A 12,942-nucleotide genomic window follows, 5' to 3' on the forward strand; every position below is an offset into this window, starting at 1 on the left:
CCTGTGGCGGATTCATTTTGATATTTGGCAAAAGTAATACAATTATGTAAAGTTTAAAAATAAAATAAAATTAAAAAAAAAAAAAAAAAAAAAGAATGAGGAGCCAATATCAGCACCGGGACAGAAAACTTTCAGGTCTAAGCACTTGACCACTGCCCTCTGTTGCCTCTCATGGGTGATGATTTTCTCTGAGTACAGAGGAGTGCTGACTGCCAGTCAGATCTGCTCTTCCTCGACAGATCTGTTCTAAATTTCAGCAAGATCTGGATCCAGGAGTAGATATGGAGGCGCAGACATGGAGGAGAGCCTCTCTTCCTTATGCAGCTTATAATCAACGCTTGCCATTGTGGAAAAAGGAAATGAACTGGAGCCTGAGATCTCATTGCAACTTTATATCAAAAGAGTTTTGTGTATTGACTTAACACCCATACTGATACCTTGCGGTGGAACACAAGATTTCACCTTTTGGGAAAACTGAACTTGGAGGTGTTCTGAATGAAACCGTAACAGCAAGGGCACGTGACAAAGGAGGCCCGTGTTTTGAGGCAGTGTTCGATCACCATGTCTGTCGCCACTCCACACGCGTGCAGCGCCACCTGGAAAGTAAGACCAGACCTCAGCACTACGTTCTTTTTAACTAAGTGCTACTTTGTGCCATTAGGAAAAAAACAAAACTGTAAGGATTGTTCCTGAAGAGGTTTCCAGTTACCAGAAAGTTATTTCAGAGTAGTTTAAACAGTTCTCATTTGGACATGCCGAAGAACTAATTAGGTATTTGTATTAATTAAGAAAATTAAGCAAGAGGTTGAAAGATTACAAATGGAACCTTTATAACAGAGCATAAAATTCATCCAATGGAAAAGCTGATGTTATGTTAAACATGGAAGATTCAATATGTATGCAAGTCTAAACTAATGCTCTTACTGATTGAAACTTTAGTTCAGTTGTGGCATGCTGGCAAGAACTCTACTTGGAAATCAGAATTTCTAGTTCAGAACTCTAAATGGCTCGGTGATCCGGGGCTGCTTGAAAATTTAAAATCTTTAGGCTTCAGTTTCCTCCACCACAAACTATGGTTAATAATACTGACACATCACAATGCTGTTGCAACACTAAGTACAGAAGTGTATTTGAAAACACTTTTTCAAATGCCGTCTGAATATATTCTCATCAGTGTTGTATAAAACTGATCAATCATATTTATGGAGCTCCTTTTTATATTCATAGAATTACAATTCTTAACACTGAATGATGATTTGTGTGAAATATTCTTAAAGAGTTTATTTAAAAAGGAAAAACATTGTGGACTGAAGTCATGATTAGTGCATCAATAATTCATGAAAAGAAAAATAAAATGATTTTAAAATGTTTTTAGAATAAATGCCTTAAATATATCTATACTGTACCATTATCTAAAGTAGACCATTTTGAAAATTATTAGGCTAAATAAGGAAAATTAGGACTCCAAAAGGAAATCAGATGTAGGGATCCTGAAAGATGAAGCATTTTGTCAGAAAAATGCTCAGATCTCATTCTGAACAGAGGCAAGTTGTACTGGATTATAATTGTCCTTTCTAGACACAAATCTTTCAACTTCAGGGTAGGGAGGGGGCCGAGGGGCTTTTAGGGTGAAGACAAGGAGGTTTTCTGGAAATTTCTGGATATTAAGTAGTGTAAGTCAGATTCCCCTTTTGAACTGGCAGACCAAAGACAAAGCTGTATTGAGAAGAGGAAAGCAGGCTCTCTGCTCTCAGCCCTGCTCCTGAATTCTCCCCTCCCTGCAGGCTTCCACCAACTCCATAGAGGTCAACTATCTCCGTGGTTGCTGTCAACCACCGTTCCTGCTTCACTCGTGAGTATCGCCCAGGTAGGCTGCTGCCCAGTGAAGGCAGCAGCAACTAATGGATCGGAAAGAACCTGGGTTTTTTCATCTGCCCACTTTTTTTAAAAATCAGTTTTCCAGGGTGAAATTCAGCCCAGTTCTTATTCTCATTGGGTGGCTGGAGAAAACCTCATAGTAAAAATTACAGATGCCTCTTCCCCTGGAGGCAGAGAGACGAGAACCAACACTCACCCCGTGCCCTTTATGTGTTGGCAACTATGCTGGGTGATGGCACGCACATCCTCCTATGCGCATAACAGCCCTGAAAGATTTTATTATCTCCATCCAAGAAGTGAGGAAACTCAAGCTTGGGGAAATTAAGTATATGCTCTCAACAAAGCAGCTCCTGAGGGGCAGGATCCTGACCCCCAGCCTGACCCATGTAGTTCAAGGGTCAACTGTACTATGCTTATTCCTGTATTGGTGGGGGGAGAATGTATATAGCGTGAATACCCTGGACAAAGGAATGATTCATGTCCTGGGCTGGTTGGAGGAGAGTGTATAATTTCAAATTTAGGAATTGGGGTTTTTTTTTTTTGGAATTTTCCATTTAATATTTCAGACCATAACTGACCACAGGTAACTGAGGAAAGCAAAACCAAGGAAAACAAAGGAAAAACCAAGGAAAGCAAAATTACAAAGACAGGGGTGGGGGGAATACTGTACATTCCTTCTCATTTTCTTTATCTCACTGGTCCTACTATCTTCTGGAATTACAACACCATAGGGAGCTAGCATGTATTCAGTGTCTGCAAGATGTAAAAATCTTTACATAGATATTTTTTTTTGTTTTAATTGCTTAATTCTTTTCTTTTTAAAAATAATACTTTAAATAGCTCTTACTATGTCTCTTGCAATATCATGACAAGGTCACCTAGACAGCAAGCATTTCAGATGAACTCTGAATCCAGGTCTGAAGCTTACAGGCTTTCCGCTACATCATGCTATGCCTTCCCTGACCAATGTATTTGGAGTTGGAAGGAACCCTTAGAGACCATCTGTTTCAATGAAGAATTTCTGGGTGTCACGCTTAGGTTCACCACTGATTTAAGAGAAGGAATGGAACATGTTCTAGTTACATATAAAGGAGTGACAAGGGAAGGAAGGGACAAAGAGAAATACATCTAATTTTTTTTTCTTAAACCATTACTATTTACAGAAACTGATATGAAATCTAATTTCTAATTACATTTTAAACATCTGACCAGAGAGTCTGTAATATAATATATAAAGGATAAATAGATTTATTAATATATACACTGGGTAGATCTGACAACTGTAGAAAGAGCATAAAACATAAACTATGAGTATCTAATAAAGGTTACTGTGCTGGGGGAAAATACCATACTTAATCAACAATTAGTGGAGAACATAGCAAACAAGTGCTTCACTGATCCCCAAAACTTGGTATTGTGGTTCTCTGTAAATACACTGAATTCTAACAAAAGATAAAAGTTGAATTGTGAAAGTATCTATTGGGCAAGGTAATGCACATTCCAAAGTATATGTAAATATTATTGATCCAAATAAATGCTGAAGAATTCAGGGACTATAAATTAAGGGCTTTTCCCTTACTTTTCCTTACTTCAATTAATCTATTTAATACATGTCCTAAAAATTCTAAGTATAACACATCCTATGATGTAAGCCAGTGAAATATAACTGAACAGCCAAGAAACTTCAAACCATGTATCTTTGCTATATGTGGTAGTAAATAAATGAAATTAACATCACTCACTCTCAGAATGTCTTTCAATTGGCAGCTTCTAAAAAACAAGGCAAGATTCTAGACAAAACTGATTGATTCTTCTCTAAGAAAATGTATGTTGATAAAGACACATATATTCTAAAAGAATGTATGTTGGTAAAGACAGTAAGCCTATGCCTTATTCATACCCCCAAAACTAAGCTTGTGCTAGATTTATGATTTTACTAGGCATCCTATCCTTGGGGTTGTTTTTCTTTGCTTTTTTTTTTTTTTTAAGATTAATTTAACATTTAATAGTCTTTTCTTAGTCCAAACCACAGATATAGATGTTGTATTCCCCATTTTACAAAAAGACCAAGTGGCTAGTCCAAGGTCATAAATGAAGAAGACAAAATTTAATCTCAATCTCTCTGACACCATTATTCTAATTCTTTATGTTCCTTGTCTACTTCTTTCTTTAGATGTGAGGAGCAAACAGGAAGTCACTCCAATCCCAGCTCTCACATTAACTTGCTACGTTCTTCTTCCCCAAGTGCAGCCTCAACTTTTGTATCTACAAAATGAGAAAGCTAAACTGAATCATCTCTAAATTTGCCTCAACCCAATCATGCTCTGAGCCACTGCTTCTCAAAGAAGGATTCTTAACCAGATATCTTAGACAGAAGCAAGCTTGGTCTCAATTGATCTCCTGTTTTCCCGCTTCAAAAACTTTCACGCAATATATTATAGGTAATTGGCTTTAAAATTCAAATAATGCTAAAAAGGAGGGAATGACAAAAACAGTTCCTTGTTCTGTACACACTTCACTCAAAGAAAAAAATCTGGTGAACAGATAATGCTTTTCAACTCATTGGTTTTCTTTCCTGAAATCCATCTCTGTTTTTCTATACAATAAATGTATACTGCTTCTTTCAAATCGAAACTATAGTGAGGTATCACCTTACTCCAGTCAGAATAGCCATCGTCAAAAAGTCTACAAATAATAAATGCTGGACAGGGTGTGGATAAAAAGGAACCCTCCTACACAGTTAGTAGGAAAATAAATTGGTGCAGACACTATGGAGAACAGTATTGAGGTTCCTTGTAAAACTTAAAATAGAGTTACCATATGATCCAGCACTCCCACTCCTGGGCATATATGCACTGCTGCTGCTGCTGCTGCTAAGTCGCTTCAGTCGTGTCCGACTCTGTGCGACCCCATAGACGGCAGCCCACCAGGCTGCCCCGTCCCTGGGATTCTCCAGGCGAGAACACTGGAGTGGGTTGCCATTTCCTTCTCCAATGCATGAAAGTGAAAAGTGAAAAGGAAGTCACTCAGTCGTGTCCGACTCTTAGTGACCCCATGGACTCCAGCCTACCAGGCCCTTCCATCCACAGGATTTTCCAGGCAAGAGTACTGGAGTGGGGTGCCATTGCCTTCTCCGATTTAAACGAATACATCCCTGTAATTGTGTAAGCTATTTTCTGTTCCTTACATCTGCTGCTGCTACTGCTAAGTCGCTTCAGTTGTGTCCGACTCTGTGCGACCCCATAGACAGCAGCCCACCAGGCTCCCCCGTCCCTGGGATTCTCCAGGCAAGAACACTGGAGCGGGTTGCCATTTCCTTCTCTAATGCATGAAAGTGAAAAGTGAAATTGAAGTCACTCAGTCGTGTCCGACTCTTAGCGACCCCATGGACTGTGGCCCACCAGGGTTCTCCGTCTATGGGATTTTCTAGGCAAGAGTACTGGAGTGGGGTGCCATTGCCTTCTCCGGGCATATATGCACAGAAAACCATAATTTGAAAAGATACTTGTAGCTCAATTTTCACTGCAGTACTATTTATAATAGCCAAGACGTGGAAGCAACTTAAGTGTCCATCAACAGATGAGTGGACAACAAAGATGTGAGATAGGGGCTTCCCTGGTGGCCCAGTGGCTAAGGCCCCAGTTCCCAATGTAGAGGGCCAGATTCAATCCCTGGTCAGGGAACTAGATCCCACATGCTACAACTAAGTTCGCATGCTGCAACTGAAAGATCCCAGATGCTGCAACGAAGATCAAAGATTTCAAGGGCTGAAACTAAACGAAGACCCAGCACAGCCAAAAAAATAAACACATTAAAAAAGAAAGAGCTGTCTGCCCTCACAGTTCAACAGAGGTTCTGAAACTTGAGGGCAATTCTGAAAAACAAAAAAGAAGATGTAACATATATATATATTATATATATATATAATATATACACACACACATATACATATTATATAACATATACATATAATATACAACATAGATATGTTATAATGTATATATTTATTATATAGATTTAATATGTGTGATTAATATATTAATATTATAATATTCTATACTAATTATACATTATATGTTAATGTGTATATATTTATATATACACACACACATATATATATATAAAACATATGGGCTTTCCTGGTGGCTCAGCTGGTAAAGAATCCACCTGCAATGTGGGAGACCTTGGTTAGATCCCTGGGTTGGGAAGATCTCCTGCAGAAGGGAAAGGCTACCCACTCCAGTATTCTGGCTTGGAGAATTCCATGGACTGTATAATCCAAGGGGTTGCAAGGAGTTGGACATGACTGAGCAACTTTAACACACACGTATAACATATACATATGATATTTAATTATAGATGTTATATATATATGACCCCTGATGTGCTGCAGTCCATGGGGTTGCAAAGAGTTGGACACGACTTAGTGACTGAACAACAAAATGTTATATATAATATATACAATGGAATATATACATTACTTAGCCTTTAAAAATGAAATAGCATTTGCAGCAACATGGATGGACCTACAGATTATCGTACTAAGTGGAGTAAGTCAGGCAGAGAAAGACAAATACAGGATATTGCTTATACATGGAATCTAAAAATATATATAAATGAATTTATTTACAAAACAAAAATACCCACAAACACAGAAAACAAACTTACAGTTATGAAAGGGAAAAGGAGGGATAAATTAGAAGACTGAGATTAACAGATATACACTACTTATATATAAAATAGGCAACCAACAAAGACCTACTGTATAGCACAGGGATCTTTACCCAACATTTTGTAATAATCTATAAGGGAAAAGAATCTGAAAAAGAATACGTGTATATATATACATATATTTACATAAATATGTGTATATCTGAATCACTGTGCCATATGCCTGAAACTAACATGACATTGTAAATCAACTACACTGCAATTAAAAAATGTATACTGCTCTTTCAATTTGTAAATATTAGATATCATCTATTGATTTTCTGTTATAGGAGATAATGTGGGGTGTTTTTTTGCATAATTTATATGCCCTTTCCCTTTGGTCATCCTCTTAATATTACCTCTAAATTTTAGTTAAGTGTTCATGCAGTGTCTTTTATTATTATTGCTTTGTATATTAACTGTATGTATAATTCACTGCTGAGTTAACTATGCTGTAAAATTTTTTCTTCTTAACATCCAAGACTTTCCCTGCACAGAAGTTCTGTAAAATGTTCTATGGTACAATTTTCCACTGTGTGAAAACTGTCAAATAATTGGCCAGTTCCATTTTTCTTTCCTGAAGACATCTTTCCTGGGCCTTCTGACCTTTTACTAAAACCTGGATTCACAGCTTTCTAGGCCTAACACCTAGCTCTGTCTGGTCCTGTGACTTTCCTCTGCCACCAGACTAAGAACTCCTTTTACCCACTCTCGTATTAGATACCACTTATTCCTTTTCACTTTCATGCATTGGAGAAGGAAATGGCAACCCACCCCAATGTTCTTGCCTGGAGAATCCCAGGGATGGAGGAGGCTGGTGGGCTGCTGTCTATGGGGTCGCACAGAGTCCAACACGCCTGAAGCAACTTAGCAGCAGCAGCAGCACTCCCTTTTATTACATCTTTCATCCAGCCAAAGATGGAGAAACCCTATACAGTCAGCAAAAACAAGACAGGGAGCTGACTGTGGCTCAGATCATGAATTCCTTATGGCCAAATTCATATTTAAATTGAAGAGTAGGGAAAACCACTAGACCATTCACTTCAGTTCAGTTCAGTCACTCAGTCGTGTCTGACTCTTTGCGACCCCATGGACTGCAGTACACGGGGCCTCCCTGTCCATCACCAACTCCTGGAGTTTACTGAAACTCATGTCCATTGAGTGGTCTAGTGGTTTTCCCTATTTCTTCAATTTAAGTCTGAATTTGGCAATAAGGAGTTCATGCTCTGAGCCACAGTCAGCTCCTGGTCTTGTTTTTGCTGACTGTATAGAGCTTCTCCATCTTTGGCTGCAAAGAATATAATCAATCTGATTTTAGTATTGACCATCTGGTGATGTCCATGTGTAGACTCTTCTCTTGTGTTGTTGGAAAAGGGGTTTGCTATGACCAGTGTGTTCTCTTGGCAAAACTCTATTAGCCTTTGCCCTGCTTCATTCTGTACTCCAATGCCAAATTTGCCTGTTACGCCAGGTGTTTCTTGACTTCCTACTTTTGCATTCCAGTCCCCTATAATGAAAAGGACATCTTTTTTGGATGTTAGTTCTAGACCATTCAGATATGACCTAAATCAAATCCCTTACAATTATACAGTGGAAGTGACAAATAGATTCAAGGGATTAGATTTGATAGAGTGCCTGAAGAACTATGGACTGAGGTTCATGACAATGTACAGGAGGCAGTGATCAAGGCCATCTCCAAGAAAAAGAAATGCAAAAAGGCAAAATGGTCATCTCAGGAGGCCTTACAAATAGCTGTAAAAAGAAGAGAGGTGAAAGGCAAAGGAGAAAAGGAAAGATATACCCATTTGAATGCAGACTTCCAAAGAACAGCAAGGAGAGATAAGAAAGCCTTCCTCAGTGATCAATGCAAAAAAAGGGGAAAACAATAGAATGGGAAAGACTAGAGATCTCTTCAAGAAAATTAGAGATACCAAGGGAACATTTCATGCAAAGATGGGCACAAAAAGGACAGAAATGGTATGGACCTAACAGAAGCAGAAGGTATTAAGAAGAGGTGGCAAGAATACACAGAAGAACTGTACAAAAAAGATCTTCATGACCCAGATAATCATGGTGGTGTGATCACTCACCTAGAGCCAGACATCCTGGCATGTGAAGTCAAGTGGGTCTTAGGAAGCATCACTATGAACAAAGCTAGTGGAGGTAATGGAATTCCAGTTGAGCTATTTCAAATCCTAAAAGATGATGCTGTGAAAGTGCTGCACTCAATATGCCAGCAAATTTGGAAAACTTAGTAGTGGCCACAGGACTGGAAAAGGTCAGTTTTCATTCTAATCCCAAAGAAAGGCAATGCCAAAGAATGCTCAAACTACCGTACAATTGCACTCATCTCACACACTAGTAAAGTAATGCTCAAAATTCTCCAAGCCAGGCTTCAACAGTACATGAACCATGAACTTCCAGATGTTCAAGCTGGATTTAGAAAAGGCAGAGGAATCAGAGATCAAATTGCCAACATCCTCTGGATCACTGAAAAAGCAAGAGAGTTTCAGAAAAACATATACTTCTGCTTTATTGACTATGCCAAAGCCTTTGACTGTGCTGATCACAACAAACTGTGGAAAACTCTTAAAAAGATGGGAATACCAGACCACCTTACCTGCCTCCTGAGAAATCTGTATGCAAGTCAAGAAACAACAGTCAGAACCATACATGGAATAATGGACTGGTTCCAAATAGGAAAAGGAGTACGTCAAGGCTGTATATTGTCACCCTGCTTATGTAACTTATATGCAGAGTACATTATGAGAAATGCCAGACTGGATGAAGCACAATTTGGAATCAAGATTGCCGGGAGAAATATCAATAACCTCAGATATGCAGATGACAGCACCCTTATGGCAGAAAGCGAAGAAGAACTACAGAGGCTCTTGGTGAAAGTGAAAGAAAAGAGTTTAAGTTTAATCATGAGTTTAATTTGGCTTAAAACTCAACATTCAGAAAACTAAGATCATGGCATCTGGTCTCATGACTTCTTGGCAACTAGATGGGGAAACAGTGGAAACAGTGACAGACGTTTTTTGGGGGGGCTCCAAAATCACTGCAGATGGTGACTGCACCATGAAATTAAAAGACACTTACTCCTTGGACGAAAAGTTATAACCAACCTAGACAGCATATTAAAAAGCAGAGACATTACTTTGCTGACAAAGGTCCATCTGGTCTAAGCTATGGTTTTTCCTGTAGTCATGTATGGATGTGAGAATTGGACTATAAAGAAGCTGAGTGCCGAAGACTTGATGCTTTTGAACTGTAGTGTTGGAGAAGACTCTTGAGAGTCTTTTGGACAGCAAAGAGATCCAACCAGTCCATCCTAAAGGAAATCAGTTCTGAATATTCATTGGAAGGACTGATGCTGTAGCTGAACCTCCAATACTTTGGCCACAAGATGCAGAGAACTGACTCATTGGAAAAGACCCTGATGCTGGGAAAGATTGAAGGCGGGAGGAGAAGGGGACGACAGAGGATGAGATGGTTGGATGGCATCACAGACTCAATGGACATGAGTTTGAGTAAACTCTGGGAGTTGGTGATGGACAGGGAGGCCTGGCATGCTGTAGTCCATGGGGTCGCAAAGAGTCAGACACAACTGAGTGACTGAACTGATTCCTTTTTATTATTTATTCTTATTTTGGTGAAACACATCTTCTACATAGTTTCCTGATGTACATTTTCTTGAGACCTTGACATTTTCTTTATTACTTGCATACATGATTGCTGATTGGTCGGGCATAACATTTTAAGTTGGAAACTGTCTTTTAGAATTTTGAATTTTTTAGAAGGCATTGCTTCACTGTCTTCTAGCTTTCCATGTGGCTATTAAGAAGTGTGATGGCATTTTGATTTCAAATTTTCTGTTTGTGACCTATTTGTTTTTTCTCTTTGGAAACTGTCAGGAACTTCTTTTTATCACAACACTCTTCCCCCCCCAACCCCGCCCCCCAACAATGTGCCTTGCTTTTAGGTCATTTTTTTTAAGTGGGCTCTTTCAGATAAGAGAAACATATTTTTCATTACTTACACATTTTCTTATATTAATTCTTTGATATTTTTCTCTCCATTATTTTATCTGTTTTCTATTTCTGGTTCTCCTATTATTGACATATTAGATTCATGGACTAAATCTCTATTGGAAAAAAATGCTTCTTTCAGTCCTTCTTTTTTTTGGTCCTGTTTTTTCAGATGATGTCCTATACTTCATGTTTTAGATTTTCCACTTGCTTTTTATTTGAGCTAGCATGTTTTATTCTTTCTTGTTCTCTGATGGTTCACTTCTTTTTCATTTTACCTTTGTTTCATTCATGCAGTATCCTCTCTGAGCTCTCCTTGAATAAAAAGGAGACGCTTTGTCATGGTTTTTGCTTTGATCTCTATTTTGGAAGTTTTCCACACTTGATATTCCTCAGTTGTCTGTTCATACAAGAGTGAATCTCTAAAAAGTTGATGGAAGTTTGAGTGAAAGGCTTGAAGGTGAGCTTTCTTAGTGACTGTGTAATCAGGTGGTCAGCTGTTTTTTTGTTGTTTTTTTTTTCAAATTATAGCTATAGTATTTTCTCTGGGGATCATTCTGATTCTGTAGAGGAGGCTCTTTTAACCTCTTTGATTAAGGAGATGATTCTAGCTTCTGAAGGAATCCTGGAATTACAACGAGTAAGTGGCCAAACTGAGACTTTAGCACAAGTTAAGTTCAATTTTAAAATGCATTCTCTTAAACAATATGTTTCCCTGGAGTAGGAAATGGCAACCCACTCCAGTATTCTTGCCTGGAAAATTCATGGACAGAGAAGCCTAGTGGGCTACAGTCCATGGGGCTGCAAAGAGTTGCGCACGACTGAGTAACTGAGCCTGCATGTACACAACAATTATGTTAATAAAATTTTCTCTGTTTACCATTATAACTAACATTTCATGTCATTAACAAATCATTACAAATATTATGTAAATGAAAAATTTCAAAGCTCCTGTATGATGTGGGCCCCTCACAGAAGTCTTACAGTCAATGAGTAATATTTTTAAAATCCTTGCAAATATTAAGAACAAGAACAGAATATCATTGTTGTTCAAGTTGAAATGCATTGGTTACTAGAGACTTTGAATGTTTCTAATAAGCTTATTAGATATTTGTATTTCTAAGGAAATACATTTCTCAAATAAACACAAGGGAAAGTCAGAAACTACAAATGCTCTTTGGAATGTGGTGTTACCTCACTGATTCTGGTTACAAGGGGGAAGCACAGCCCTTGGGGTGATGGAAGACCTTGTTGAAAGACCTAAAAGTATTTAGATTTGTTTTCTTCCATTGTTTCAAGTCACACTAGTTTTACAAAGTTAGTAAATCTATTCATTTTTGCCTGATACAGGTCATTGTATTAATGGAGATAAGACAAATAATAAGTATTTCAATTCTTACATATAATTGATTTGTTTGAAGTTTCTAAAGATGGTTGGTTTGAGGACTTTAAAAATCTCCCTTTAAAATCTTGTTTACAGCATTGATTTTTACGTCCAGAGAAAAACAGCAAAAGAAAAGGCATTTACTAAGCAAAGATAAACACTAACTAAACCCCTATTTTGGAGAAGGAAATGGCAACCCACTCCAGTATTCTTGCCTAGAGAATCCTGTGGACAGAGGAGCCTGGTGGGCTGCTGTCCATAGGGTCGCACAGAGTCGGACACGACTGAAGCGACTTAGCATGCATGCATGCATTAAGAAGGAAATGGCAACCCACTCCAGTGTTCTTGCCTGGAGAATCCCAGGGACAGAGGAGCCTGGTGGGCTGCCGCCTATGGGGTCGCACAGAGTTGGACACGACTGAAGCAACTTAGCAGCAGCAGCAGCAGCAAACTCTTATTTGAAATACCACAAAACTGAATTAATCGAGCTTTACTACATTCCTGATACCTGGTTATTCTGATTTCCTCTCTAGCTACAGTGTTTTCACTAGAGTCTATTTCATATAAAAGAGCCACTGATGCATTTGGTTTGATTTATCTACTGACAATACTTCAATTATCCTCCTAGGCAAATTATATTCTTAAATCTAATTTTGGTTTAATCCTCCAAGTAATTTTAATTCATTTTCCATATATCTTGACAAAGGTAATTATGAAAGAAAAAAAACCCATTATGGGTATATTATTATGAGATATAGAGAAAAATGTCACTTCCCAAAAGACATATATACTTTGCTAGTTGGTGTTAATGAATTACATGACCTTGAAAGGTATAAGAACGTGCCAGAATGATTTATCACCTACAAGCCATATGGAAGGGTAAAGAGATACATGGTTGATCGGCTGGGAGTTTTGTGATTTGAGAGGTGAGTAAATGCT

General features: G+C 38.3%; 1 protein-coding gene across 2 annotated transcripts in view; it reads right to left on the reverse strand.

Annotated features, from left to right (window-relative positions):
• GSTCD (glutathione S-transferase C-terminal domain containing) overlaps positions 1-12,942 on the reverse strand; it is a 145,106-nt gene that overhangs the window by 12,632 nt on the left and 119,532 nt on the right. For both annotated transcript variants that reach the window (XM_044946152.2, XM_025290337.3), the window contains one exon: positions 463-596. In XM_044946152.2, coding sequence (XP_044802087.1) covers positions 463-596 — 134 coding nt within the window. The remainder of the gene's footprint in view (positions 1-462; positions 597-12,942) is intronic.

This window comes from Bubalus bubalis, chromosome 7, assembly GCF_019923935.1.
Source record: "Bubalus bubalis isolate 160015118507 breed Murrah chromosome 7, NDDB_SH_1, whole genome shotgun sequence".
Classification (NCBI taxonomy): Eukaryota; Metazoa; Chordata; class Mammalia; order Artiodactyla; family Bovidae; genus Bubalus; species Bubalus bubalis.